The 25,803-nt window shown below is 52.5% G+C and overlaps 1 protein-coding gene across 1 annotated transcript; it reads right to left on the bottom strand.

Annotated features, from left to right (window-relative positions):
• Positions 1-771: 771 nt before the first annotated feature.
• Camsap3 (calmodulin regulated spectrin associated protein family member 3) lies at positions 772-24,253 on the bottom strand. Its single transcript, XM_036166546.1, is given in 20 exon segments — positions 772-1,264; positions 1,358-1,476; positions 1,558-1,670; positions 2,032-2,131; positions 2,983-3,299; positions 3,404-3,543; positions 4,711-4,791; positions 4,793-6,185; positions 6,291-6,360; positions 7,127-7,200; positions 7,330-7,384; positions 7,478-7,571; positions 7,668-7,807; positions 9,555-9,693; positions 9,964-10,011; positions 11,092-11,124; positions 12,108-12,203; positions 12,286-12,408; positions 13,010-13,263; positions 23,890-24,253. Coding segments are annotated over 20 exon segments (3,843 nt in total). The 5' UTR covers positions 24,038-24,253; the 3' UTR covers positions 772-958.
• Positions 24,254-25,803: the final 1,550 nt, after the last annotated feature.

Here is a 25,803-nt window from a genome sequence, read left to right as displayed (position 1 = left end):
GGCCCTGGAAACCTACTGGTAAGGCCCTGGAGTCACTGGCTCGAGGCCAGGAACCAGGCCTTGTGCACAGGCCACATCCTGGATGGAGGCGAGGTCTACTGCTTAAGTTCTAGGAAGCCATTAGTGGCCTCTGAACCATTAAGGGGCTTTTGGCATCAGAGGACATAATCAGATTTGTGTTTTGAGCAGGTCACGCAGGCTGCCATGTGAGCAGGGGGCAGTTGGAGACAGCTGTTGGCTGGGATCATGGGATAGTCAGAGGGGTGGTTTAGGAGGGGAACTGTATATGATTTGGTGGTGTCTGGGAAGCCAGGCTGTAGTGAGCCTTACACCTGAGCCCTGCACCTGCAGTGGCACCTGGATCCTTGGATATAGGACTCAGGAAGGAACACAGAATCCCAAGCCCAGAGACTGTAACTGAGCCCAGAAATGAAGGCAGGTTGGCAAGAGGAAACGGAGATCGAGTTAGAAGCTGGCCGCATACCAAATGCCAGGAAAGATGAATAACAGCCACATGAGGAGGAAAATTAGCAGGTGGGGGCAGGGAAGGCCCAGGAGAGGCTAGCTGGTCTGGAACCTCCTGCCAGGTCAGTGCAGAGGTGGCCGAGAACGTCCCAGGGGAGGGGTGTCAACAGGAAGGTCACCACAGACCTTGGCAGAGGCTACCACAGGGCCAGCAAGGAAACAATGAAGACCGGCTGGGGCTGCTGAGAGAATACAAGACAGAAACTCAGTCCAGCTCAGGGAGGAGACACCATGTCTCAGCTTCTCTTTTCAATTATTTTATTCAAGAAAGTGGAGGACAGACAAGGGGACCGAGCTGAGCCCTGAGTTCCTGAAGCTCCCAGCTCAGCCCCCCACAGCATGACCAGACAGGATCCAGAAATAATGCACTGTCCTCCAAGAGCACACCGGCCCAAACACAACAGACCCAGCCTGTGCATCGCCCAAGGTGGCACTATTTGGGGGTGCCACCACCCTTCTTGGGCGTGGTGGGCTTCTTGCTTTGCCAAAGGTGTCCCTGGATAGTGAAGGCATCCACACTCATGGACATGGTTTTGGCGGGGATCTGGGTGAAGCGTTTGCGGTCTGAATTGTACTTATAGATGCCTTCGACCATGGCTGGAGTAACAGTGCGAGGTCCGTAGCCTGCCAGCCTTGACAGCTCCTCTGTCTCCCCAGAAAGAGTGTAGAGTGCCCGAAACTGGCAGCTTGAGTCCCGGAAGAGGATCAGGAAGTGGTTGGCCTTGCTCTTCTCGATTTCCTGAGGGATGGTGTTAAGAAGCCGGTCAGACGGTCAAGCTGGACCACTGACCCACCCGCCAGCCTTACACACCCAGGCAGGTGCAGGGCTCACCTCCAGAATTCGGTTCTTCTGGGGCTCGTTCACCTTGCCTGCCAGGCAGCAGTGTGACAAGGCATTGTGGATGATAAACTTGTTAGACTTGGCGCTGGGTTCTTTGTACAGCCGGGGACCTAGATGGCAGTCAGTCAGCAGGGACAGGGCAGGGAGAGAGCCTGTGTGTGGCTTCTCACATTACCCAAAGCCTGGCTTACCTGTGTACTCAGGCACTGATGCTGGGGAGGAAGCATTGCTTCCATTCTCCCAGTCCCGCTCCCGACTGCCAGGCAGGCGGCTTGGAGATGTGAGGCCTGATGGAGAAGGAGCCCTGAAGGGGAGTGGAGGGGAGGGATGGAAGTGGGGTCAGCAGTGTGTAAAGCCTCCCCCCCCCCAGTGTACAGTGAGATGACGGAAGAGGCGCAAGCGCAGTACACTGCAGAGGAGGGTACATGTATGTTGCATACTCCCCCAAGTCCATGCATGCAACGCCCTCCCATATACTCAGCCTCTCTGATACACCTACATCGCATGGGGGCATGTTCTCCAGACCTCTCTGTTAGGTTCCCCAAATCCTATCTGCAGATACCTGTGCTTCCTTCCAGCTGTACAATCCATCCACAATCCACCCTAGATTCCAGAGGTGTCTGTATATGATGATGGGCTCTGAGTCCCTGTCTGCTCACACTCACCGAGATGTGGGCCTCTTCACACCAAGGTTATTGGGAGCCTCATTGGCTACAGTAGACAGGGACAGTGTGGATTGGGAATAGACCTTGCTAAGCCGTGAACCTAGGAAGAGACGGGACCAGTCAGCCCTACCTAAGGCCCCTTTACCTCCATTAATGCCCAAGGGCCCAGGGTCTGCCCTTCCCAAGACCCTTTTGGCATTTTGCATCCTGACTCCATTTTTTTATGTTTGCTTCACTGGCTTTTTTTTTTTTTTTTTTTTTTAAGACAGGGTCCTCTTTAGCCCAGACTGGCTTCAAACTCCCTGTTTGCCGAGAATAACCTTGAATTCCGGATTCTCCTGTCTCTACTTCCTGGGTGCTGGGATTATAGGCCTATCTATATACCTCCATACCTGGTTTATGTTGAGGATGGAACCCAGAGCTTCCTGTATGCTAGGATGCTAGGCAAGCACTCTACCAAGTGGGCCACTACCACTACTCTGAACTTTTCCCTCAAGTGTGTGTGTGTGTGTGTGTGTGTGCGCGCGCGCACGCTGAGGCAGGATCTCAACGTGTAGCCTAAACTGGCCTGAAACCTGCTCAGCACCCCAGATTGGGATCAAAACCAAAATCCTGCTTCAGCCTCCCAAGTGCTGTAATGACAGGCAGGTGCCACCATGCCTAGCTTAATAGGGCAAGGAAACGTTTTTCTAATGCTGGGGATTGAACTCGGCATTATACACTCCAGACTGCAGACACTCTAGCCCTACACTTCACACTCCTATCCACATACCTACAGAGAAGGGGGTTCCTCACTAATCCAGCCAAGGAGGGAAGGCCTCCTCACTTCACTGAAAGTCCTGCTCCCCCTACACATCTGTCCCATCACTACACCAACGCAGATGCTCCCTTTTCTCCACAACCATGGAGCCTCTCCCAGTCACAAAGTAGACCTTCCCACAGGGTCCTCACCCAGCAGGCCGCGGGCTGGGCTTCGTGCCAGGGCCGAGTCATCACAGCAACCAGAGCGTGGCCGGGTGGCCCTGCGCCCGCCCCGCCCTGGTCCCCCGGTCCCTGAGGCCCGGGGCCGTAGCACCTTATCAAGGTCATCCATCAGCTTCAGTTGTGCCCGGCGCTCATACTCAAGCCTCGTGAAGTCCCCTCGCCGGGGCCCCACCTCCTCCTCAGCTGGGGCCACAGCCCTGGTAGCAGGAGCCAGGGGGGCCACTGGAGCAGCAGAGGCTACTGGGGCTGCAGAGGTCAAGCCTAGGACCTCCTCCTGAGCCAGCCTGCAGAGTGAACAGAAGGGGACCAAGCAGAGTAGATAGAATGTGGGGGCACCTAGGCAGCAACATCAAAGAGCAGCGTCCCCTCATTCCAGCTACAGGCTCACCTGGCCGCCGCCTCCCGTTTCTGTTCCTTCTCAGCCTCCTGCCACTGTTTACGCCGCCGGGCCTCCTCTGCCCGCCTATGCTGCCGCTCAAGCAAGCTGGCTCTCTTTTGAGCCATCTCATCCTCAGGCTTGTCTTCGTCCTGGAGGATGACATCAGAGTCCAGCTGACCACCCTTCCCTGCTGTAGCTGGAGTCTGACCTTCTTCCACTGACCCAGCCTGTGCCTCACCTGACCGTTCTGAGTACTTAGTTGGTGCCCACTTTATGCACAGCCCTACAGACCAGGGAGCTGCACACTTAAAGCATTCGACCAAAAGGGAAGACCATCAAGTGATACGTAGACCATTAATGCTATGACTATGTCTGGACAGCTAACCATGCTGAACTACAGTCTATCCTATTCTGGAGCACCAAGCGAGGCTTCCCACAAGTACCCCTGAGGGATAATGAAAGGGACTTACTTAATTGGGAAGAAGTGAGGGGAACTTTCCAGACAGAATAGAAAGTTCAAAGCCCCTGAGGCTAGAACAAACCAGTATGTCTGGAACATGGAGCTGGGGAGAATGATATAAGTTAAGAGCCCAAAGCAGTGGACAGGACTTTTGTCCTCAGGGAAGAAGGGGGCATTCCAAATCCCTAACTGCTCAGGAAAACAAGCAAACAAACAAACAAAAATAAATGGGTTTAGACCAGCAGGAACTGAGTATGCATTGTTCAGTTACAACGTCACTGTGGCCTAGGCTGCAGGTGGCATGAAGATGGTGGATAGGTCAGGAAAGAGGAGCTCTAGGATCACCCTGTTTGTCCAGCCACCCACACTGGTCCATCTGTCTCACACTCACCCCATCCATCTGCCCAGCAACTATTTGTCTACCAATCAACCTTCCCTCTGTCTGCTCACTCACCTACCCACATATCAATCCATCTTCCATCTATCTATTTGACCAACCTATCCACCTACCTATCCATTCACCCCCCAAATTATCTACCCATCACTCTTCCGGCCCATCAACCTACCTACCCATCTACCTAGCCAACCTATTTATCTACCTACCACTCACTCACCTACCCAACTTATCTATCCATCTAGCCACCCACCCACCGACCCTCCAAGCTCTATCCCCAAACACCTATCCACTATCTCCTATCCTCCTTATTAGCTCCCTAAGACCCCCACTCCCCTCCAACACCTATCCACTACCTCCCATCCCCCACACTAGCCCCCTGAAGACATCTCCACTTCCATCCATTCATACATCTACCTATTGGTTCACCTTTTCCTTTTCTCACCTGCCCAGGTGACTCACCTTATAAAAGAATCCAAGCCCAGACCGGGGCTCTCCCTCAGAAGATGCCTCTTCCTCTAAGGAATCCTCAGCCCCGGGGGGGGCTCCCATCTCCCTCCTCATCAGCAGTAGGCTCTCCCAGGCTGGATAGGGGGATCTCAATGAGGGCAGGCTTGGCGGTGGGCTCCTCAGGAGGTGTCCCCTCCGACAGGAGGAGAGAAGAGCGAGTCTGTACAGGCACCTGGCTGGGTGAGAACTTGCGTAGGTGAGGGAGGCTGTCTACATCATGGGGTGGTGTGAGCACCCTTGTCAGGGGTGCAAGCTTCAGCTCTGCCGGCCTTGCATGTTTTGGACTACGGGGTGTTGAGTTGGGGCCTGGCCCTGGGCTGCGCCTGGCAGCTGGGGCGCGACGGGCTGGGCTAGGGGATGCCGCTTTAGGCCCAGTGGTGGGTCCAGGGATGACCCAGGCTGCAGGTGGTGGGGCAGGTCCAGGGGCCTCTGGAGGGGCCAGAAGCCGCTGTTGCTGGTCTGTGAGCCTCTGCATGTCCCGTTGCAGAGAGCTCAAAGCGGCACTCAGCTTACTGACTGCTCGATTGTAATCCCCCAGTCCCTCTGGGGGCACTGGGCCCAGATCTGGAGAGAAGGTGACTGACTTAGGCCGTGAGGATGGCTCACCCTGGCCCTCACCTGCTGGTCGTTCCCCACCAGGAACTGAGCCCAGCTCAGCCTCCTCCTCAGCCTCCCCTGCAGCCTCCCGAGGCTGCACCTGCAGGAAAGCACTCTTGCCCAGTCTCTGCCTGTGCTTGGCAAAGATGGCCTCAATACGTCGCTTCTGAGCCTCTATGGCTCGGCGCTTCTCCTCCAGCCGGGCTCCCAGCTCGCTCATCTCTGAGCTCAAGGCCTCAGGTGCGGCAGGAGTGGATGTTGGAGACCCCATTCCCGATTCGGCCTCAGCCTTCACCAGCTGTTTCTTGCGTTCAGCAAAACTGGTCATCTTTACTTCTGAGTTGTTGGCTGCTGGGGATGAAGCCACAGCTTTTGGGGACCCCTCAGATGGGGGTGGTGGTTTCAATACCTCCCCTGCTGGGCAGGGGGATGGCTTTGAAGGGGTCTCAGGGTGGGATATATAGATGGGTGCTTTGTTGAGCCCATCAGACAGTGGCTTTGAGGATCCTTCAGGAGGGTAGGGAGAGGCCAGCGGTGGTTTGGAGAGACCCTCAGGAGAATGGAGGTAGAAGCTGCCATCGGCAGCCCCATCAGGGAGCAGCCGGGGCTCAGCACTGTGGATGATCTGCAGGGCCTCTTCAATTGTAGGGAGGTCTCCAGATTCTGGGGTTGGCTGAGCAGGATTCCGGGACGATGACGACACAGGACGTGGAGGACCCAGACTGTCTGAACTGACGGAGCGGAGCAGGACAGGATCTCCCATGACCACGTCCACATCGCTGTCCAGGCCAAAGGGAGTGCTGAACGACACAGCCTGGGAGAGGGGACGGCTGGGCGGCCAGAGGGAGGGGTCAGCCCCTGGGACAGGCCTCTGCCCTGCCCTGATTAGCCCAATCCCTCCTTCATGGCCACAGGGCCCCTTAAGATACACTCACCTAAGTTGGCGGTTCCAGGCCTTGCCAAGAGCCTCCATGTGGGACATGGACGGAGATGACTTCAGGGAGCCTGGGGAGGGACAGTGAATGGTCAGTGTGGAGGGGGAGGTCACTGATGTGGGGGTTAGCTAGTGTCTGGGGCAACCTCTGCAATATCGCCAAGTGAGTCACTAATGGGCCATTATATGTCCAGGTGTGCTAGGTTTCCAAAAATGACTGGCTGGAACTTCTGGGATGGCTCAATGATGTACTAGTTGCCTAGCATGTGTGAGGCCCTGGATTCAATATCTGGTACTGCAAAATACAGTTAGCAGTTTCTTTTGGACCGATGAAATGGCTCAGCAGATAAGGGCACTTGCCTCCAAGCCAGATGAACTGAGTTCAATATTGGGGACCTACACGGTGACCAGAAAGAAACAACTTCTGCAAGTTGTCCTCTCTGGACCTCTCTACACATTGAGGCACATGTTCACCCCCACACATACACAAATAATAAACACAATTTAAAAATTAAAATGAAACGACCAAATATTAACAGTTGGGGCTAGTTGGTGTCATGCAAGGCGTCCTCTCTGTTTTGTTGAGCTAGGATTTCACTATGTAATCCTCGCTGGACTGGAACCACCAACTCAGAGATTCCCCTATATCTACCTCCTCAGCGTTAGAATTAAAGGTGTAAACCACCACACCGGCTGATGCAAGGCGCCTTGAAGCTAGCCAAAAAGGAAGCCAGAAAGCCCCAGTTGAAAGGGCCATTGGAGGACTCAACATGAAGTCAGCTAGGGGATTCTTGTGGTTGAAGTTTCCTGGTAATAGAAGCCATATTCTCTCTTCACCTGTGGATCCTCGGAGCGGGGACTGGGGGCCACCAGGTGATAGTAGCGGGTGACGGAAGTTGAACACAGGAGAACTGCCAAACAGATACACATCAACCTTCAGTCACCTCTTACAGGTGTCCCCAGTCTTGCCCTAGCATCCAGGTAGGCAGGAAGAACCCCCATGAAAGAGGAACTCCATCCACCCCAAGGAGAACCCATACCTGCTACCGCTGTTGTTCTGAGATGGTAAAGTCTCAGTACCCCGCGGGGAGATAGCTACTGGATGAACAAAGAAAGATCAAGCAGGGCAAGGCTCCTCTGCCCCCTTCCAGACCCCAAGGCAAGCCCAGGACCCCAGGGCTCACTCACCATGTCCATCAGGTAAGTCTTTGACCTGCACAAAATCAGGCTTCAGAACTTCAAAGCACATATACAGCTCAGCCAACAGCACCACCAGATTGACCTGCAGGCCAGAAAGAGGTCAGCTGTCTGGTGGAACAGGCCTGGGCATGGACCTCAGGCCTGGAGTCTCGCCCCCACACTCCCAAGATGACCTTACCTTGAGGGGTGGTGGGACATACAACAAGTCCTCAAGGGACAGGGGGCAGCCGCGAGGAAGGTGGGAGGCACAGAAATCTTGCACCAGCTGGAGGTTGTACAGGCTGTCTGCCACAGACATGGGGTCCTTGAGGCACACCTCTGTGGGGACAGTATGTCTGGGTCTCCAACTCATTGGAAAGGAAGATGGAGTCTCAGGAAAGCCCTCCTACGAGCCAGGTCTTATGCTTTCTGCAAAGTGCACACTATAAAATGTCGACTCCCTACAGCTTAACTCAAGAGCTCTTCTGTTCTTGTCCTCTGTGTGTGTGTGCACGTGTGTGTACAAGTAGAAGCTGACAGTGGGTGCCTTCCTTCCATGTGCTCTCTACCTTAGGATTCTAAGAATCTCTCACGGAAACTGGAGCTTGCTGATTGGACTAGTTGGTCAGTGCGTCCCCAGAATCCTCCTGTCTCCACCTTCCTGGCAATGGACTATAGTACTCACTGCTACAGAGACACTTCTGTGGGTGCTGAGAACGCAAACTCAGCTTTATCAACTGAACCATCTCCTATCCTTCTCAAAATACGTCTTCTGGTGAGATGGCCTGGCAGTTAAGAGCATGTACTGCTCTTGTAGAGGACCTGACTTCAGTTCCCAATACCACATCACAGGGTTTAGCTACAGGAGATCCAACACCCTTTTCTAGACTCTGGGGTTACCTTCATTCACATGTGCACAGACCCACACACATATACATATAATTTAAAACTAAAATAAATCTTAAAAAAAAAAAAAAAAAAAGCTTCCTAAGGGCTGAGAATACAGGTCAGTTAGAAGAATGCTTGTATATAATATGCAAAGCCTGGCTTGCACCCCCAAGCACCCCATAAATTTGGCCTGGGGGATACATGTCTGTAATCCCAATGCTTGGAAGGTAGAGGCAGGAGTATCAGGAGTTCAGGGCTATCTTGGGTATACAGCGAGTTTGAGGCCAGCCTGGGCTATATGGGACTCTTGTTTCAATAAAAACAAAACAAAACACTTTTTGCTAGGGAGATGTAGTAGCACATACCTGTAATCCCAGCACATGGGAGGCCTCAGGCAGGAAGATAGGAAGCTTGAGGCCAGCTTGGGTTACAGAGACCTCTGTCTCAAAACAAGTCTCTTTTTCTTAGCCAACCACTGCCCTATGGGCACCTCATTTGACCCAAAAGATACTTCTAGATGAATTTTGTTGTTGTTATTGTTGTTTTTGTTTTGTTTTTCGAGACAGGGCTTCCCTGTGTAGCTTTGTGCCTTTCCTGGAACTCACTTGGTAGCCCAGGCTGGCCTCGAACTCACAGAGATCCACCTGCCTCTGCCTCCTGAGTGCTGGGATTAAAGGCATGCGCCACCACCGCCCAGCTTTCTAGATGAATTTATTATTATCTCTTTTCCTCAATCAGAATGTCTAGAAGGCAGGAATGTGCCTCTGTTTCAGGGCACCTAAAGCAGGGTCTGGAACATGACCTTCAGCAAGCATGAACACTTGAAAGCACAGAGAAGCTCAGCCTCTTGTACGCGGTATGCGGTCACAGAGCTAACTAAGGGGAGAGAGAGATGCAAACCCCAGTGTTCTGATTCTAGAAGCAGACTTTAGAGTCTGGGGATGTGACTGAGCAGGGAGAGCACTGGCTGAGTGTGCATGAAGCACTGCATTCTATTCCCAGCACTGCATGAGTCAGACATGTTGGTGAACACCTGTCATCCCAGGGTTCAGGAGGCGGAAGGCAGGAAGATGAGAAGTTCAAAGTGAGGTCAAGGCTAGCCTAGGCTGTGTGAGACCTTGGCTCATTACTGAATCACACTGGTCCTGCACACCAGAGATGCCTTTCCAGGATCAGGGCTGACTTATCCACTACTCACCCTCAAGCCGTAATAGCTGGGGACAGTAGCAGTGGATGGTGGCAGCCAGTGCTGCCCCACTGGCCAGGTCCTGAAGGGTGGTCACATTTGGAAAGCAGGGGGCCCGTCGGGCGATGGCACGGTCCTTGCGGTATCGAATCTGTGGATAGGAGCAGAGTGAGGTCAGCAGGCAGGCTGGCCCTCCTCAGGTTGGCAGGCATGCAGGCTGGAATAGGGAAGACCGGGATTTCTGCCGTGAAGGGGTGGGAAGCTCGGGATCCCCAGAGCCAGAATGGGAGGGGAGGGGGCCAGCCTGGAGCAAGGGAAGGGAGAGCAGCAAGAGGCAGAAGACTTGTCTGCGAGCAGCCAGGCCAGCAGCAGGGGCTAGGGACGGGGCCTCCTGAGACCCCAGGGAAGGGGTATACATTACCATAGGGGGTTTGTTCCCCGACTCCTTCAAACAGAAGGCAATTGCGTGCTGGGGGGGGGGAAGGAGCGGCCGTCAGCAAGGCCTGCTGGGCCCCCAAAGCCTCCTCCGGGGAAAGGAGGAGTGCTGACCCCTGTCCTGAGCCTTGGCCATCTAGCTCCCTAATCATACTCTGGCCAGCTTCGGGGACCCCAGCTCCTCCCAGCCCTGAGGAACCCCACAAAAGCAGCCTCCCATGACAGCCCAGGCCCCGGCTTTGGAAGAAGATGCAGAGGAAGCAGGTAGGCAGAAGAAATAATCAACCCCCCAACCCAGACCCCAGGGTGGGGAGAAGCAGTGAGCAAAGGCGGGGACCCCTATTCAGCCTCCACTTTCCCTTTATATACTGCAGGAATAGATTATATGAAGCAAAGAGAGGTTTAGACCATTGTGCAAGATCACATGGCTAATTAGTGGGAGAGAGAGAGAACTTAAAATCTTCTAAACCTCAGGCCCCCACCCCTTAGGAAAGTTGAAGATCTTCTTGGCTAGGAAGATTCCCTCCATGTATCTACAATTTATGGTCAGTGTCTATGTATCTGGTAGGGGAAGGAACCCTGCTCCTCAAGCTAAGGAAAGGCGCAGAAGGTCCTACCTTCTTAGTTAATGAAAAGCTTGTCCACTTTGGGTTTTTTTGTTTTGTTTTAGATTTATTTTTATTGTATGTGCATATATGCGGGTATGGGTATGTGCATGCAGTGCACATGGAAGCCAGAAGAAGGTGTTGGATCCCCTGGAGCTAGAGTTACAGGCATCTCTCCAGCTTCAACCCTCTGTCTGCTTATGGTTCTTTAAAGATAGGGTCTCCAAATATACCCTAGGCTAGTCTGAAATTTGCAATACTTCTGCCTCAGTTTCCTAGAAGCTGGGCTATATGCAAAAGCATGCCCACCTCTACCTTTGCTAATGACAGAGATTCCCCACATCTTGGGTTCCAAAAAGTTCTCTCAATCCCCAGGGCCAGGGTGCTACCTCCATTGCTCACAGCTGGGGGTGGGGTAGGATGCAGGCCATCAGGCAGAAAAAGACACAGACAAGACAGAAACAAGCAGAACAGGCAGACAAGACAGACAGACAGACAGCCCCACTTACAGGAACCAGCTTCCAGTACCAGCGTGTGGGGCACTGTTGCCAGAGGGACAGAGAAGGGGACAGCAGGGGCCAGTGCAAGAAGAGGTGCAGAGAGAAAGAGGAAAAGAGAGTCACCTACAGGCCCACCCCAACCTCAGCAACGGCCAGGAGGTGCAGCCCATCCCTTCCCACCCAGCCTCACAACCATCCATCCACCCATCCATCCACCCATCCACCCATCCATTCTTCCATCCATCCTTCCATCCTCCATCTATCCATTCATCCATCCATCCATCCATCCTCCATGCATCTATCCAACTATCCACCCCTCCATCCATCCACCCATCCATCCTCCATGCATCTATCCAACCATCCACCTATCCACCCTCCATCCACCCATCCTTTCATCCTCCATCCATCCATCCAACCATCCACCCATCCATCCTCCATCCACCCCTTCACCCATTCATCCACCCATCCTCCATCCATCCATCCACCCATCCATCCATCCATCCATCCACCCATCCATCCTCCATCCACCCATCCATCCATCCACCCATCCATCCTCCATCCACCCATCCATCCTCCATCCATCCATCCATCCTTCCATCCTCCATCCATCCATCCATTCATCCATCCATCCATCCATCCTCCATGCATCTATCCAACCATCCACCCCTCCATCCATCCACCCATCCATCCTCCATGCATCTATCCAACCATCCACCTATCCACCCTCCATCCACCCATCCTTTCATCTTCCATCCATCCATCCAACCATCCATCCATCCATCATCCACCCATCCATCCTCCATCCACCCATCCATCCTCCATCCACCCCTTCACCCATTCATCCATCCATCTATCCATCCATCCAACCATCCATCCTCCATCCATCCATCCATCTACCCATCCACCCACCCACCCATCCATCCATCCATCCATCCACCCACCCATCCATCCTCCATCCACCCATCCATCCATCCATCCATCCACCCACCCTCCATCCATCCTTCCATCCATTGTCCTAGCCTCACCGAGGGCTGGGCAGGAGCAGCCCCGTCCAAAGGAGCTGCAGGAGATGCACGCTGGGCTGCTTCTTGCTCTGTCTTTTCCTGCAGCCGCCGAACGGTCTAGGGGTAAGAGAGAAGTCAGTGCCTGATCACTTAGCCAACGCCACTGTCTCCACTCATGGCCTGGCCTGACCCTACTTACAGTGTCTACCCAGAAAAGGAGTTTGTGCTCCAAGCTGCTCAGAGCCAAGGGACCGGGCAGTGTCTTTGTCCACTCAAAGGAGAAGGCAACCATGAGGGCATCAATGACAGCCAGGTGGGCACCCTGTGGGGGCAAAGGCTGGAAGTTGAGACCAAAAGGTGGGGCGGAGAGCTACTTCTCCACCTCTGGTTCCTAAGAAGAGGGAAAACTTGGAAGTAGGAGGAGCTGGGCCAGGGACTGGTGGTGGGGTTAGGGACTGACAGGTAGGGCCTTGAGGACTAGAGCTATGAGAGAGGAACACAGAATGGGCTAGGCTATGAAGCTAAACACCAGGATTTACAATGGAGTGGCCCATGTATGGAAATCAGGGGCAGAACCAGGCTTGGTTGGAGGAGATTGAAGAGTGGAAGTCTATAGGAACTTGAGGGAGGAGCCAAGCATGAAAGTCAGAACTTAGTGTGACGCCCTTAGCTTGATGAGAGAAGCTAGGCTTGGAAAATGGAGATGGGTTTGATAGAAGGAGCTAAGTTTGTGGGAGGAGCTATATCTAATGGGTTGAGCATGGGGGTGTGGCTAGAGAAGAAAAATTTGGTGGGAGAAACCAGGACTAGTGGGTGGAGCTTGAAAGGAGATGGGTAAAAGGTGAACTCAGGACTGTTAGGGTGGCTAAGGGGAGGAGCCAAGCCTGGTAGGCGGAGCATCACAGGCCAGGAGCAGAGCCTACCATGAGAATTGGCTGGTGTCTCAGGTCAGCCTCCCGCACGGGGTGCTCAGGCAGGGAGGGCACTGTGCCCCTCCTCGCCAGCAAGGCCAGCAGCGCAGAGGGGCTGGGGGGCGGCTCAAGCTGTGGCAGGGCCTGGTGCCAGGCCCGGCAGTAGAGCTCCGCAGAGAGCAGCAGACGCGTCACCGGGGGCTTCACGTGCTCCTGTGCGTACTGGTCTGTGTAGAAAGGTTCCCACAGCTCCGGGGGCACATGCTCTGCAGTGGGGAGGGACATGGAGGGTTGGATCAACACACAGCCCACCTTCTCACCTCCCTACCCTACAAAGACATGATCCCAAGGAAGGGAGGGTGTGGCCTAGGAATACAGGGCCAGACACACAGGTACAAGCCATTTGCCAGGGTTACTGCAGGGTGTTCCAGGCCACCTGAGCTGGGAAGGGAGTGAGAATTCTGAGTGTTGATTTCATTTTAAGGCTTCAAATCTAGGAAGTAGCCAAGGCACGGTACTCCTTTTTCCCTCCGTGTGTGTGTGTGTGTGTGTGTGTGTGTGTGTGTGTGTGTGTGTGCGCGCGCACGCGCGCAGACCCTCAGAAGCTAGAGTTACAGGTAGTTGTGAGCCACCAGACACCAAAGCCAGGAAATGAGCCAGGACGGCAGCAAGGACTCTGGACTGCTGAGCACACCTCCAACCTCTACTGAGTCTCTCACTGAACCTGGGCCTTGCCATTCTGGCTGAACTAGTTGGCCAGTGAGCCCTTCACGATCCATGTGTCTTCCCCTCTCCAGAACTTAGGTTACAGCCTGTCCAGTACTTTTTTCTCTGGATGCTGAGGATCCGAATTCAGGTCCTCATGCTTTCCCAGCAAGACACACTACCCACTGAGCCATCTCCTCACTGCCTATTTGCCTAGATTTTAGAGGTTGGATCTCATGTATCCCAAGCTAGCTTCAAAACTGCCATGTAGCTAAGAATGACTTGAATTTCTGACCTTCCCACCTTCTCTTCCAAAGTCCTACGATCACAGGCATGCACCAGCATGCCCAGTTTATACCCTCCTGGGGACAGAGCAAAGGACTTCCCACATGCTCCTAAGCGCTCTACCCAGCCAGCCCCATCCACAGCCCTGGAAACTCCACTTTACAGACGGCAGCTAACTTTACAGAGAATGCACAGGGAAGGAAAGTGACCAGCTAAGGCTACACCAGTCTCCAGTGACAGGGCTGAGACTCAATCTCAGGCCTTAAGCAGACCCTGTACCCTCTGTCATCTTGGTGGCTGGGGTGCTTGTGAGGCCGCCTCCAGGATGTATGTGACAAAGGCAGGCAGAGAGCAGGTTCCTTGAGGACACAAAGGGCGTTAAATTTGGACTAAAGAAAAAGAGGAGAGAGAAGGTGAGCAGGGCTCCATGAGGAGGGCGCAGAAACAGGAGAGACGAGAGGCGAAGTAAAAGCTGGGTGTGCCAGGCCTCGGGGACATGAGGATCAGGGGCTTAGGGGAATACTGAGTCAGCCAGGAAAGCCATCCTTGAGGGGTACAGAAGAGAGGCAGGCCCAGTGCGCACAACTGTAATCCCAGCCTTGGGAAACTGGGAAAGAAAAGCTATGGAACAGTAACAAACCAGTTTGTGCTACGACACCCTGACTCACAACGCCCACCAAAAGCCCTTCTCTATAGCTGCAGCACTTGAGAGGCAAGCAGATTGAGAGATCAAGGCCAGTCAGAGCTACAGGGAGACCTTGTCTTAAAAAAAAAAAAAAAAAAAGTGGTCAATAATACTTCTCAACATTGCCACAAAGCCTGACAACCTAAGTTCCATCCCCAAGACCCACGTGGTGGAAGGAGAGACCCAACTCCCACAAGTTGCCCTCTGACCTTCATATATACTCCATAACATGGACACTCCCCTACACACATACACATATAAATAAAAAAAAAAAAAAATCAAAAGAGAGGGCAAAGGGATGGCTAAGTGGGCAAAGGCGCTTGCAGATAAAGTAGCAACCCTAAGGTCACTCTCCAGAACTCACACAAAGGTGGAAAGAACTAACTCCTCAGTGTTATCTTCTGACCTCCATGCATGCACCACAGCATCAATACCCCCCCATATTATATATATATATAAAAAATAAAATCAAAGCAAAGAAAAAACCCAGTGAGGTGTGGCAGGTCACTCCTGTAACCTCAGCACTCAAGAGACTAAAGCAGGAAAACGTTTGCAAGCTCAAGGCCAACATGGGTGCACTAACTTCCAGGCCAGCCTGGACTACAAAGAGAGGCCCTGTCTTAAAACAACAACAACAACAACAATCAAACAGGAAGAGTCGGGGAGGGGAGCTGACAGTGGCTGGGATAAAAATACACTGTATACATATGTGTATGAAACTACCAAAGAGCAAAGTCTATTTTAAAAAGAGGAGAAACCCAGGAAGAGCTAGTGAGGTTAGGGGAGGAGACTCATTAAGATCACTCGGTCAGGGACTGCCTCAATCCCTGTTTTAATCAGCCCAGCTGGTAAATGTGCCTGTGAAAGAAGTGGGTGAGGGAGCCAGGCTTCCCAGCACTCGGGAGGCAGAGGCAGGCAGATCTCTGTGAGTTCAAGGCCTGTCTGGGCTACAGTACAAATCCAGGACAGCCAAGGCTACACAGAGAAACCCAGTCTGGAAAAACCAAAAAGAAGGGGGAGGAGGAGGAGGAGGAGGAGGAGGAGGAGGAGGAGGAGGAGAAGTAGTAGTAGTGGGTGAGAGAGATGCTGAGGGAAATGCTCAGTGGCAGAGCTCCTATTTAGAAACCACGCAATGAGGAGCTGGGGTGTGGCTCAGGGTAAGAGCCCCTGCCTAGAATCTCCAGTGGGGGGCTGGGGTGTGGCTCAATGGTAGAGCCCCTGCCTAGAATCCCCCAGTGAGGGGCTGGGGTGTGGCTCAGTGGTAGAGCCCCTGCCTAGAATCCCCCAGTGAGGGGCTGGGGTGTGGCTCAGTGGTAGAGCATCTGCCTAGAATCCCCAGTGAGGGGCTGGGGTGTGGCTCAGTGGTAGAGCCCCTGCCTAGAATCCCCCAGTGAGGGGCTGGGGTGTGGCTCAGTGGTAGAGCACCTGCCTAGAATCCCCAGTGAGGGGCTGGGGTGTGGCTCAGTGGTAGAGCCCCTGCCTAGAATCCCCAGTGAGGGGCTGGGGTGTGGCTCAGTGGTAAGAGCCCCTGCCTAGAATCCTCCAGTGAGGGGCTGGGATTGTGGCTCAGCACCAGAAGGGGAAACATTTTGGGGAGCCTTTTGGACTGCACAAGTGAAGAAGATACATCAACAATGTGAACAAGATACATCAGACCAGACCATTCATTCTTTAGAGCCGGGCTCCCACGAGACCACTTGACCTAAAGACCTGGCATCATTGATAGAAACCCGGTCTTACCACATCTCCTTCCACCCCCCTAAAACCACACGTGACCTTCCCCAGGAAGGGCTGTACTCCTACGGAGAGTCAAGTGTACCTCTCTGTCCTTAGCTTTGCTCCTTGAAAGATGAGGGGTTTCCGGTTGACCAGATGGCCCACAGGTAACGGCACTTGTTGTCCAGCCTCAAAACCTGAGTTTGATGCCCAGGACACGCGTGATGGAAAGGGAGAATCACTTCCAAAAGTTGTTCTCTAGCTTCCACATGTGTGCCGCAAGAGGTGCATGCCCACACAACATTTTTTTTTTAATGTAATTTTTAAAGAAAGATGAAGAATTTGAAAACACCACTCCTCCTGCTCCCTGACCCTACTGTTCTATCACTGGCCTTACCTCAACCTCCCTGTGCTGGCTGCCATCCTAGACGCAGCTTCCGTTCTGTTCCTAGCCTCCCCAAGGCCAATGGCAGCCAGTCAAACACACACTCACAGGTCCACAGTGCACCTAGGCTCTGTGCCCAGTACCTCCTTCCAGAGCCCTTCCTCATGCTATCTTACTCCAGAGGAACGAGCCCCACCCCATCTTGTGTAGGCTTTGCGGCCATCTAATGGCCACCTGCTGCAGACCAGGATGTGCCCTACTCTTCCTCCACCCTGGCATCACACACCCCAGCCCCAGTCTACAACCCAGTGACAAATCACCACCCCGCCTGACCTGCCCCATGCTGCAGCCAACCTCCTGACATCACACAAATCCTGACCCTCCTCATCTCCCCAGTCCCCCGGGGAGCACTTCCTGTTCCCAAGAACAAAATGTAAGGACTTTCCTTGAGGAAGCAAAGTGACCTAGAACCCCTTATCACTGACTTTTGCTTCATTTTATTTTGAGACAAGGTCTCAAGTAGCCCAGGCCAGCCACAAACTTGCTACGTGGCCAAGGACAAACTCCAATTTCCAATCTTCCTGCCTCCACCATACCAATGCGAGGAGTACAGTCACCCAAGTGCCACTACTAGTTTATGCCTTGCTGGGGATTGAACTCAGAGCCTTGAGCATGCCAGGCAAGCGTTCTATCAACTAAGGTACATCCACAGCCCTCGTCTCAGATGCATTATCAAACACTCGTTCTACACCAGTGTCCTTCATTTGACTGACATTTGGGGTGAGGGGACACAGGTAGAAATGTAGGAGGTTTAGCAAAATTTATGACTGTCCCATCTTTCTCCAATGTAGAGACAGCCAGCAGGGCAGTGCCACACTTGGGAAGCAGAGGCAACAGGGTCACGAATTCAAGGCCATCCTGGACTATATAGTAAAATTGTTCCCCTTTTTTTTTTTTTTTTTTAATCTGGAGCTGAGGACCGAACCCAGGGCCTTGCACTTGCTAGGCAAGCGCTCTACCACTGAGCTAAATCCCCAACCCCATAATATTGTTTCAAAAAGGCAAAATTGACAGATGAGGTAACTCATACCTGCAACCCCAACACTTGGAAGGCTGAGGCAGGAGGATGGGTTCAAGGCCACTGTGGGTTACACAGTGAGCTCTTTGATAGCCGGAACTATAGAGTATAATACTATCTGAACAAAACAAACCAAAAAGGACCAGCGAGATGGCTCAGAGGGTAAAGGCACTTGACACGGACCCCAACAACTTGAGTTTAATATCTAGTATTCACATGGTGGACGGGGATATCAACCCTAACCTCTAACCCTGCAACACGAACCATGGCATGCACATGGTATGCATGCTTGCATGCATGTACCACACAGACAGACAGACACACACACACACAAAATTTTAATTAAAAAATGAAATAGTGAGAAAGTACTAAAAGTCAAAGGTACTTCCTGTTATTATTCAGCCCAATACACATCTTAACAGCCACTTCAATACATAATGAGTATCAAAAAATTAATAGGATATTTGATTTCTGATTTTCGTTTTGATAGAGTCTTTTCTTTTGTAGCCTAGGTTGGCCTCAAACTCAGCTGAAGATGGCCTTGAACTTGTGATCTTCCTGCCTCTACCTCCCACGTGCTAGGGTGACAGGTGTGCCCCACCATGCCCAGTTTATGTGGTATTGGGCATGGAACCCAGGTTTCCTGCGTGCTAGGCAAAGCACTCTATCAGTTGAGCCACATCCCCACACTCTGGGTTTTGGTTTGTTGTTATTAGCGTTTTGTTTTGTTTTGTTTTTTAGAGACAAAGTTTCACTGTGTATCCCTGGCTGTCCTGGAACTCCTTCTGTAGACCAGAAGTCACAGAGATACATCTGCCTCTGCCTCCTGGGTGCTAGGATTAAAGATGGGCACCATGTCCAGCTGGGTTTTTTGTTTGTTTGTTTTGTTTTTTAAGACAGGGTCCTTGAACCCATGATCTTCTGCTTCTGCCTCCCTAGTATTGGGGTGACCGGTGTGTGGCAACGTACTTTGTTTCAGTGTTTATATTACCTGCACATCTGGATTATACTAGCCACATTTCAAGTGCTCAATAACCGTATGCAGGCTAGTCCCAACCCTACAGGGCATTACATTTCTGTAACAGCAAGTACTGTCCATTCCATGACCTTGTATGTGTTTAATCCTAAAACATACTTCTGTTGTTACCCTGGCAAACAAGGTCTTGTCTAGTGTTGTGACTGAGCTCCACTCCTAGCCCGAAACATTTATTCTAATACCTGTACATGTACAGATAACAAAACCTGGTCTCAGAGAGCTGAGCTAACTTGTCCACAATCACACAGCCCGGAAACAAACAGGGGAGCCCAAATGAAGCCAGTTCCCCTCACATACCTCTGCCATACTCTCAAGGCCTAAAGGAATGGCATTCGGTATTTCTCAGACTGACTTAGAACCCTTCCTTATCTCCAAGTTTGCCTCCTCTGAGCCCACCAGCCTGCATTCCTCACACCCATGCCTTGGGGGACACCAGAACTACCCCTCTCCCAGCCCCAGTTCACTGCCTGTCTGATCTTGTTGGTTCTTAGACACCTTCTCTGACTCCCCAGGGCCCTCAGATCCTGGTCGGAGAGGTCTTCTTCTGTAGGGCACTCTGCATCCTGCTCTGACCTCCAGCCACGGGAGGAGCTTCAAGCTCTCCTCTATGTTCTTTGCATACACAGGCTCCTCCGCCTTGGTGGCCTTCAAGACTGCTTCTCAGAGGGGTTAAGGCCCCTCTTCTCTCTCTGGAAGATTTTGGGAATTTTCTCCTCCACATCTAGCTGCTTGGATCACACCGGGTCTTAACCACTATAGGTATCCAGGATCTAACTTGGTGCCCAACCCCATTCTCCTGGATCTCTCCCAGTATCTCCTCCACAGCCTCAGCACCCAGCAATGGCCTGCCTCTTGAAAGGCATTTGTAAATAATATCAAGTTTGGAGGGCCTAATGGCATAAGCCTATTATCCCAGCAAATGAGGAGGCTGAGGCAGGGGGATCAAAGCTGGGGTCCAGTGAGATGGCTTAACATTGCCAGCCTGGTGACCTGAGTTCTATGCCCAGAACCCACACAAAGATGGATGGAGAGAACCAACAACTTCCAAAAGTTGTCCTCTGACCTCCACATGCCTTCTGTGGTACACATGTCCACACACACAATAATAAATATTATTTTTATTTATTTTTTTGTTTGTTTGTTTTTTTCTTTGAGCTGAGGATCGAACCCAGGGCCTCTCCCACTGAGCTAAATCCCCAACCCGATTTTTATTTTTTTTTAATCAGAAAAGGAAGTCCAAAGCCTGCCTGGGCTACGGAATGAGAGAGTATGGGTCAACCTAGGCAACTTAGTGAGGCTGTCTGAAAATAAAAAGTAAAAAGAGAGCCGGGCGGTGGTGGCACACACCTTTAATCCCAGCACTCGGGAGGCAGAGGCAGGCAAATCTCTGTGAGTTTGAGGCCAGCCTGGCCTACAAAGCGAGTTCCAGGAAAGGCGCAAAGCTACACAGAGAAACCCTGTCTCGAAAAACAAAAACAAAAACAAAAACAAAAACAAAAACAAAAAAAAAAAGTAAAAAGAGGGCTGAGACTATGGTTCAGAAGCAGAGCACAGGCCTAGAATCCCCCAGTGAGGGGCTGGGGTGTGGCTCAGTGGTAGAGCACTTGCCTAGAATCCCCCAGTGAGGGGCTGGGGTGTGGCTCAGTGGTAGAGCCCCTGCCTAGAATCCCCCAGTGAGGGGCTGGGGTGTGGCTCAGTGGTAGAGCACCTGCCTAGAATCCCCCAGTGAGGGGCTGGGGTGTGGCTCAGTGGTAGAGCACCTGCCTAGAATCCCCCAGTGAGGGGCTGGGGTCATAGCTCTTGCTAGCATGTGGGCCCTAGGATCCAATCCAAGTGCTGATAATTTAAAAAACCAAGCCAATGGGTTGGGGATTTAGCTCAGTGGTAGAGTGCTTGCCTAGCAAGCACAAGGCCCTGGGTTCAGTCCTCAGCCCTGAAAAATAAATAAATAAATAAACCAAAACAAAAAACACCAGAAAGAGAGAGATGGTTTGGCTGGTAAAGGTGCCTGCCACCAAGCCTGACAAACTGAGTTCAATAGTGAGTAGCCATCCCAGCCTTGGCCTGGAAGTTCCAACCCCCATTGAGGCTTTGGTAATGATCACGCCCACAAGGCGGGGCTGAGGGAGGAAGCCGAAGACCCAGGATGGGGAGGAGAGGCTTCTCTTGGTTCTGGGACCCTGGACGCTGGATGCTGGAGGTAGACCGAGCAGAGTTCTCCAGAGAACACCGCCAGACTGCGCCATACCTTTGCCAGACCCTACAACCTATTCCTTCATTTGTAAGCTACCCCACAAAATAAACCTCCCTTTTAACTACGTGGAGTGGCCTTAATAATTTCACCAATATCTATATACCAGGTAACACCCCCAAGTTGACCTCCACACACATCAGAGCTGCACGATGGATGGATGGATGGATGGATGGATGGATGGATGGATGGAAGGAAGGAAGGAAGGATGGAAGGAAGGAAGGAAGGAAGGAAGGATGGATGGAAGGATGGAAGGAAGGAAGGATGGATGGATGGATGGATGGATGGATGGATGGAAGGAAAGAAAGAAAGAAAGAAAGAAAGAAAGAAAGAAAGAAAGAAAGAAAGAAAGAGGTTGATCAAGCCTAGCTCTGCTCCTCTTACTTCCTCCAGCACCCCTCCCCCCATTGGGAGAGACAGGTAGATGAGGATTTGAATTTGATCCCTAGGGCAGCTGGAGCCGCTGAGCAGTGCTACACTGTTCAGTGGAAGTGGAAGGGGCTGGATCAATAGGAAGAGAAATGGTTAATCTGAACTTGCGGGGCTCCCTCAAGGGGCTTTCCTTCCCTTCTGTAAATGATACAGTAACTTCTGCACTGTGCTCTGGCCCAGGGACAGTGAAAGGCATTACTAAAACACCACTCTCTCCAGTCCCAGCAGCAGCTCCTGTGAGCGCCCATCAAGCTGTGTCCTGTGCCACATAATACAATGAATTGACCTCTCAGCAATTTGGTCCCCAAAATATTGGGGGGTCTCAGGCTAGCAAGATGGCTCAGCAGATACAGGTGCTTGCCACCAAGTCTGACAATCTAAGTCCGATCCCCAGGAACCATGTTGTTCTCTGACCTCCACACATGTGCCACACACACACACACAAATAAGTAAATATACTTTTTTTTTTTTTTTAAGTACTGTGACTGTGGTGGTGCATGCCTTTAATCCCAGCACTTGGGAGGCAGAGGCAGGAGGATCTCTGTGAGTTCAAGGCCAGCTTGGTCTACAGAGTGAGTTCCAGGACAGCCAGGACTACACAGAGAAACCCTGTCTTGAAAAACAAAAAAGTACCGGGGTGGAAAACCACCGTATGTGCCATACGGAAGCAACTTCTTTTCTCAGGTACAGACACAGAAGTGGGCAAACACCTTTTTGTTATACAAAAAGAAACAGAAGCGCAAAGAATCTGAATTATTCTTCCACACTGCAGAGGGGCTGGGACTCAAACCTGATTATGACTTAACAAAGGTGTGCTCTTGGGCAGGCAAGACTGCTCAGTGGGTAGAGGTGCCTACTCCCAAAGCCGGACGACCTCGGGTGTCCAGCACTCACATAAAGGTGGAAGGAGAAAACTGACTCCACCGATGCTGACCTCCATGTACATGCTGTGTGGTGCACACCCACACTAATATACACGCATAATAATAAAAAATTAAAAAGCCTACAGAGCCAGTCTTTCTAATTGAATTCTTTCAACATGTGAGGGACTTGGACATAGGTCCTAACTCCCAAATCTTTTCTTTCTCTAGCAAATCCCTAGGGAGTGGGCAGGTGTCGGAGCTAGCTGGCCATACAGGGAACGGTGCAGAAAGAGAGAATAAGAGAAAGTGGGAAAGACAGACAGGGCTGGGCAGAAGCAACTGACAGACAGCTCGGACAGGAGACCCACACCCAGAACAGGTCGGGCTGGGAAGGCAACAGAGTCAGGGGAGGGGCTGCACCCAGTTAGTGCCAAGATCAGTGGGAGATCTCACACACACACACACACACACACACACACACACACACACACACACACACACACACTGTTGCTGCTGCTCCCAGGAAGGCCTAGACCTTAATTAACCCCTGTTTTTCCCAAGATGAAGCCTGGCCTCCCAGCTCTGGACTGCGGTGGCTGAAGCTACCCAAAGCCAGGACGTGGAGAGCCTTCCCAGGTCTGAAAACCCACTCCCATTCTCCCCAGTAGGGATAGCCCTAATCCCTCAGGCCTATGTGCATGAAGGCCCGCCAGCCAGGGCTGCCAACCCCAGGACACCTGGTGGATGAGCCATTTATGCCCGCCTGAATCCTCAGGAAAATGGGGCAATAAGTCACAGCTGCCATCCTGTAGCAAGAGCCATCGAGGCGAGGGGGGGGTGCGGGAGAGGGTTCCCAGAGTCCCCCGACACACTCTGGCCACCCGCAACGCAGACAGAGCCAATGCAGGGTGTGTGTCCCAGTCACAGAACTGTACGTAGATCTATATATCTGAGCTCTTAAAACGCTCCTTGGGGAGTCCAAGCTAGGGTATGTGTTGTGGGGTGGGTATTGGGGTGGGGTTGGGGGAATCCTTATAGGCTTTTAATGTGTGTAAACGGGGAGTTGGCCATGCAGGGAGGCCCTGGGGTCTGAGGAGTGGGGGTGGAGGCGGGAAGCAGAGGACCGTAGCAGGAGACCCTTCCCCCACACACCCAAAATTGGTCTGCAGACCCCGCCCCTGCTCACCTGGGGGCTCTGATCCCAGGGTCCCCCGGCGCACAGCTGCTTGGCGGGCCCCACCCCCCACTGCGTTCCAGCGACCCGGGCGGGCAAAGTCCAAGGGCCCAGGCCGAGCAGGAAGCTTGGAGGCCCAGCTTAGCAGAGACGGAGAGCTCGGGGGACCCTGGGCAGCCCCGATGCTATTGTTCCCACGGCCCCGGCTTGGCGCCCCGCCCCCCGCACCTGCCGCGCCCCAGCCTGGCGCCCCTGTCCCTTCCCCAAAGGCCCTCGGGTTACCTGCTCCCCCGAATGCGGCCCGCAGCACCCACGCCAGACTCGCCGCCGCCTTGGCCCGAGAGAAATCGTACTGGTCCAATGACTTGATCTCGGGGACCAGGAAAGTCCTCCGCAGTGGCCCAGACCCCGCGGGCGCCGCTTCCACCATGGCGACGCCGGGGCTACAGCCGCCCTAATCGGCGCGCTCGGATGGGCTGGGCTGCGCTGCTGCGGGGCCGTCACCACCACGGTCCCCGCTGCCGCGGCGGCTGCTGCTGCTGCTGCTGCTGCTGCTGCTAACGCTGCCGCTGAACCAGGTGCGGCCGATCGCGCTGGCGACGCTGCGTCGACCCCGCCCCGGGGCGGAGCCCAGGTGCGCCCCGCCCCCTGGGTTGGACTCAGTCCTCTCGGGTCCCCTAGGTCCCCACCCTGGTCCCCACGGGCACCACCAACGCTTCTGTGGGTAGTTCTGCTGCAAAGGGCTGCGGTGATGGCGGAGGAGGGAAGGGCTGCAGAGGAACGCATGTGTGTGCGTGTGTGTGTGTGTGTGTGTGTGTGTGTGTGAGAGAGAGAGAGAGAGAGAGAGAGAGAGAGAGAGAGAGAGAGAGAGAGAGAGAGAGAGAGAGAGAGAGAGAGAGAGAGAGAGAGAGAGAGAGAGAGAGAGAGAGATCTTGCTCAACCCTGGACACAGGCTCATGTCCACATTCAGGTCGCTGAGTGAGCACCTGTGTGCATTTATACTGCTTGGCCCAATCAGGGGCTGATGGTGTGTGGTCGCCCATGTTCTATTTCTAATTGTGTGGGTACAGGAATGGTGATTGGGGGTGGTGAAGACATGGCTCCATAGGTAAATTAACTTGCTGACAAGTCTGAAGACTTGAATTCAATCCCTGGTGCCCTCGTGGTGGAGTGCCTGTTGTCTGACCTCCATACCACCCCTTCCATTGATAGTGATTTTTTAAATTAAATAAAATTTTATTTTAAAAACTATATAAGAAAAAATAATGGTGCCACATGCCCTTAATCCCCCACATAAGCAGGTGGATCTCTATAAGTTTGAGGCTACCCTGATCTATACAGTCAGTTCTAGGCTGACTAGGGCTATATAGCAAGACCCTGTCTTCATTTAAAAAGAAAAAGAATGTGTTTGTATCCATGTGTCTGAGAGCAGCTGGGAACGGTCTGTGTCCATAGGTATCCAGCTATGTGATTTCATCTGTGTATAAAGGTGTCTGTTTCACACATGTTGTATGTACAAGATTTGTAATATGGGGCTGCGGCTGTACCCTAGTTGGTAGAGTGCTTGCCTCAAATGCACAAAGCCCTGGGTTCATCCCCAGCACCATATAAACTAGGCCTGGTGGCACATGCCTGTAGTCAAAGCACTTGGGAGGTGGAGAGAAAAGAATTTTCAGGAGTTCAAGGTCAGCCTTGGCTACATGAGACTCAATAAATGAGTAACATCAAAGATTTGTATTACACAAGTTTCTGTGTTCCAAGACTGAAAAGCAAGCAAGCAAGCAAGCAAGCAAGCAAGCGTGTGTGTGTGTGTGTGTGTGTGTGTGTGTGTGTGTGTGTGACTCTAACCATGTTTGTCTATAATATAGGGGTGTGATTATTGATTCCATCAAGGCAGGAAGATGGTGGAGATACTGAGTGTGTGTATTTGGATTAGTTTATTACTGGGTGTTTTTGCAAATATCCTCATGTGTACCTTTGGTATCTGCAGTATTTGTTGAGGGAGGGCTCCACTGGGTGTCGGTAAGGATATGCTGGGTCTGAGTGGGTTTGTATGTGAGTGTGTGGGTGTGGTTGTCTGCATGGGGTTTTGTGTATGTGAGTAATGACTTCTGCATGTGTGATTTTATACACACAGCCTGTCTTTTGTGTTGTCAGGTTCAGCATCCATGGTTTTAATTGATGGCAGATTGGAAA

The sequence above is a fragment of the Onychomys torridus genome, chromosome 17 (assembly GCF_903995425.1).
Source record: "Onychomys torridus chromosome 17, mOncTor1.1, whole genome shotgun sequence".
In the NCBI taxonomy this organism is placed as follows: domain Eukaryota; kingdom Metazoa; phylum Chordata; class Mammalia; order Rodentia; family Cricetidae; genus Onychomys; species Onychomys torridus.
The sequence above is the reverse complement of the archived record's forward strand: the minus strand, read 5'-3'. Positions and strand labels throughout refer to the sequence as shown.